At 41.1% G+C, this 3,666-nt stretch overlaps 1 protein-coding gene across 2 annotated transcripts in view; it reads right to left on the bottom strand.

The window, feature by feature from the left end:
• The window catches only part of bag6 (BCL2 associated athanogene 6), a 13,480-nt gene that overhangs the window by 3,968 nt on the left and 5,846 nt on the right, over window positions 1-3,666 (bottom strand). For both annotated transcript variants that reach the window (XM_035673088.1, XM_035673089.1), the window contains exons 13-19: window positions 2,914-2,986; window positions 2,409-2,770; window positions 1,518-1,776; window positions 1,214-1,383; window positions 940-993; window positions 521-629; window positions 259-383 (exon numbers count right to left, since the gene is read on the bottom strand). In XM_035673088.1, the coding sequence (XP_035528981.1) occupies window positions 259-383; window positions 521-629; window positions 940-993; window positions 1,214-1,383; window positions 1,518-1,776; window positions 2,409-2,770; window positions 2,914-2,986 (1,152 nt within the window). The remainder of the gene's footprint in view (window positions 1-258; window positions 384-520; window positions 630-939; window positions 994-1,213; window positions 1,384-1,517; window positions 1,777-2,408; window positions 2,771-2,913; window positions 2,987-3,666) is intronic.

The following is a 3,666-nucleotide window of genomic DNA, read 5'->3' as shown; positions in this document are numbered from 1 at the left end:
TCCATAATCGAGCAGCCCTAGCTGGTCATGCAAAATAGAACTGCACAGCCTCTTCCCCCACGAGTTTCCTTCAACTTGTTGATAATGACCATAACTGACCACCATCAGACATCGATGTCCACCGCAAGAAGATGACTTATTTGCACAAAGCACTAAATTGATATCCTTTGCCTATCAAGTCACACTCTGTTTCATCTGGAGTCTACTGCCAGAGCAGAAACAAACAGTGAGTGAATTAGTGAAATATTGTATACTGACTATTCTGTGGTTGATGACTGCAGTGAGGGCTCTCTGGTCTCCTCTCAAGCAGTGCAGGTTGAGGGCAAGACACTCAAACAGTGCCTGGTTACACATCTGTAGCAGCCGGGGCCCAAACGAGTCATCTGGATGTGACAAATATTGATTGATTACATAATTAGCAAAAAAACACAACAAGTCCTACAGAGACTGTGAAATTAAAGATACTAAGTAGTCCTATCACCAAGACTAACTGATTTACACCGTTGTTCTTTAGGTTTACCTGTGCAACGTAGAATATGTGTGGCAATGTGTTGCAGCTGCTGTCTGAAGAAGGACATGTTGGTCTGAGTGACGTCAACACCCTCCAACACCGTGACTGAAGACTCTCTCTGTGGAAGTTGAATAAAGAGGTCATTACATGTAAAAAGCTACACTGGTAGCACAACAGTTAATAAATCAACTTAAACTACGCTGGCTTTAATAATTTAAAATCAGTACATCTGAAATATAATGTCTTAATAAAGGATTACTGGATTATATTTACATTTTCTGCAAAGTGAATGAACTTTTTTTTAAATTTACAGCCTGCCCGACACAGGGTCTTCTTTACTGATGATTTGAGTCATTGACTTTTGGGGGACAGCCCTACATTTGTTTTGTATTTTAGTGATAATAGAGGACGGGACATCAAGGACTTACAAAGCTCTCAGTGATATATTCCTCCAGTTCGTTGACAAGACTTTCAGCTGCAGCCTGGAGGATGGAAACAGAGGACATGAGGAAAATCAAGAGAATGAACATAGAGAAAAAGATGAAAATCCAGCAGTTATTGTTCCTTTACACAAAAGAAAGAAAAAGACAAGCCATCAAACATGGAACTAGTAATAAAAAGTAAATTAACTATGTACCTTGAACGTACATATTAAAAGATGGGTGATCCATCTGAAATAAACAACATTTAACTGGCGCTTACAGCAATGTTCTCATCAGTGGGCTCTCTGCCATTGAGGTAGTTCTGGGTGAAGAACTGGGACAGTTGAGGCTGGATGCGGCCCAAAGGCTGGTGCTGGCCATGGAGCAGCATCACCAGGTCTGACATGGTGAATGTCTGGCACACCAACATCAGCAGCTCTCCAAAAAACCCTGGAAACCACAACAAAGACAACATTTTGAAATTACATAATAATTTGATGATATTCTCAACAGAACGTTTTCATAGCATAGCACCCTGAGCTGCTGTTTTGACAACATTATATAATTGTATGTTTGTTCTTTACCGGTGGGATCCTCAGGACTGATGAAGATGTTGGTTGCCTGGGAGAGCCTCTGCATGAACTGGGCAATGCTCTCTGTGTCATTCTGGGCCTGGCCCAAAGAGCCCATCATTGTGCTCAGGACACCACGGACGATGCCTGTGAACAGCTCTGGGTTGAGGGCTTCGGCTGCCCCAGGGGGATTGGGCATTGGGTTGGGCCCTGGAGTATGAGCAGGAGTGGTACCAGAGGGAGGTGGAGGTGGAGAGAATATGGGTTGGGCCTAGAAATCAAATGGAAACAAGGAGTGAGCGTATGTTAACATTACTTTGCTTTCCCTTGAAATGCAAGAGATTTTTTTCATGGAAAGCACCACATGGTGATGATGTTACAAGTCCAAACACAAGCAGTTGTATGAGAACTATGAAGAAATAAAATATGGCCTCAAATTGGCAAAATTATTATATAAATTATAAATAGTAAATAAGTAAAAGAACAGTGCAAATCTGAGCCAGTATTCAATGCCTTTTTTTTTTTTACTCTGGATCATCCACTCTGTTCCTCACTACACGACTGCTAACTGTGTCTGTGTGGGGTTCTTTGTCTCTACGCTGACACTGTGTATTTATGCATCTGGTGATGTCTGCGGGGGCTGACAACACTTTGGAAAGTCACAAGGAGATGGAGATAAGATTTTTAAAAAGATACTGAATCCCTCAGACAAAAATATCCAAAATGAGAACAGAGAAAGGAGAATGTCAACAACAACCTGTTACTCTGATTTTATTATTATATTATATTCTAATAGAAGTAATAGTAGTAATTATTTTAAGATGCAAGTGCTCGTCATATCCAAATACATGTACCATTTTCATGCAAAGTCTATAAAGTGCAGTCAAACATTCAAACACTGACCTGCTGCATGAATTCACTCACACCCTGGATGAAGGCTGGGACACCAGATGTAGTGACAGTAATTGAAGGGGCCCCTACGGTGCCCACACCAGCTCCACCGGCTACCCCCAGGAGGGAACCCAGGAGCTGGCTGAGGTCTGGGGGCATCTCCTGGGACTGGGGCTCACTGGTGTTGGCCTCAGGTTGGTTTGGTTGGCCAGTAGTGTTTGTGGAAGGTGGAGGTGTGGGACCCGAGGCGGAGAAAGAAAAGGAGGAGGAAGAGGAGGAGGAGGATGACGAGGTGTGAGAGGAGGAGGAAAAGGAGGAAGAGGAGGGTGTGGACGTTGAAGAGGAGGAGGAGGATGTGACTGGTGTTTGACCAGCTGTAAAAAAAAAAATATATATATCATTAAAAAAGTCATCATTATTAACCGAAATCCTCGACCAAAGTTTTTAAACTTTATAATTACAGAAAGAATGCTACTGATGAAGTCCAAAGGTAAATTTAACAACAGCAAAACCTTACCCATTTGTCCTGGCAGCAAAAGCTGTCCAACCAATCCACTAATCATCTGGTTGAGAGCAGCAGGGTTGAAAGCCTGCAGAGCAACATTTTTTTTAATTAGTCTCAAATTGTAGACAGGGTTCCTACACCTCTTCCAAAGTGAAATTCAAGACTTTGAAGACGCATTTTCAAGATTTCCCAGCACCTTACAACAGTGTTGAGTTCCATAAATACTTCAAATAATGATTGTGCTATAAACAATCAAAGAAGTTAAAGAAAAACACAATGTTTCAAAACATGTCACCTGTCTGTAAGTAGATTTAGCACCTTATTTAACCTCGCTGAGCTAATATAAAACAATCACGAGACAAATAATTTTAATTTCACTAAAATCTTTACAGCTTTTATACCAGAGCGTTAGTAGTAGAGTAACCTAAAACACCCCCCAAACAATCTATTAGGTTACAACTAAAAATATTACACATTGTGTTGGTTGAAACCAAAACACCCTGGTATGGTCAGTGAGTGATCGAGCAGACATTTCATATGATCCATGGTAAGAGATGAACAAAGCAGAGTCAGTAGTTTACATTTCCAATCTATTTGCGAAGCGTTGCCAACTCAGCAGTGGTGAAAAGGAGTACATTTACTCAAGTACTGTACAAATTCAAGGTACGTTTTCTACTTAGGTTAGCTTACTAGGGTTATTTATTATGATGGTGATGTAGTTTCAAGCACTTTATCCAAAATCCAAGCACTTTGCAAACCTTAAAA

Source organism: Morone saxatilis, unplaced genomic scaffold (assembly GCF_004916995.1).
Source record: "Morone saxatilis isolate NCDOM2014 unplaced genomic scaffold, NCSU_SB_2.0 Contig24, whole genome shotgun sequence".
Classification (NCBI taxonomy): Eukaryota; Metazoa; Chordata; class Actinopteri; family Moronidae; genus Morone; species Morone saxatilis.
Note: the sequence above shows the minus strand (reverse complement) of the source record. Positions and strands in the feature narration are given on the sequence as shown.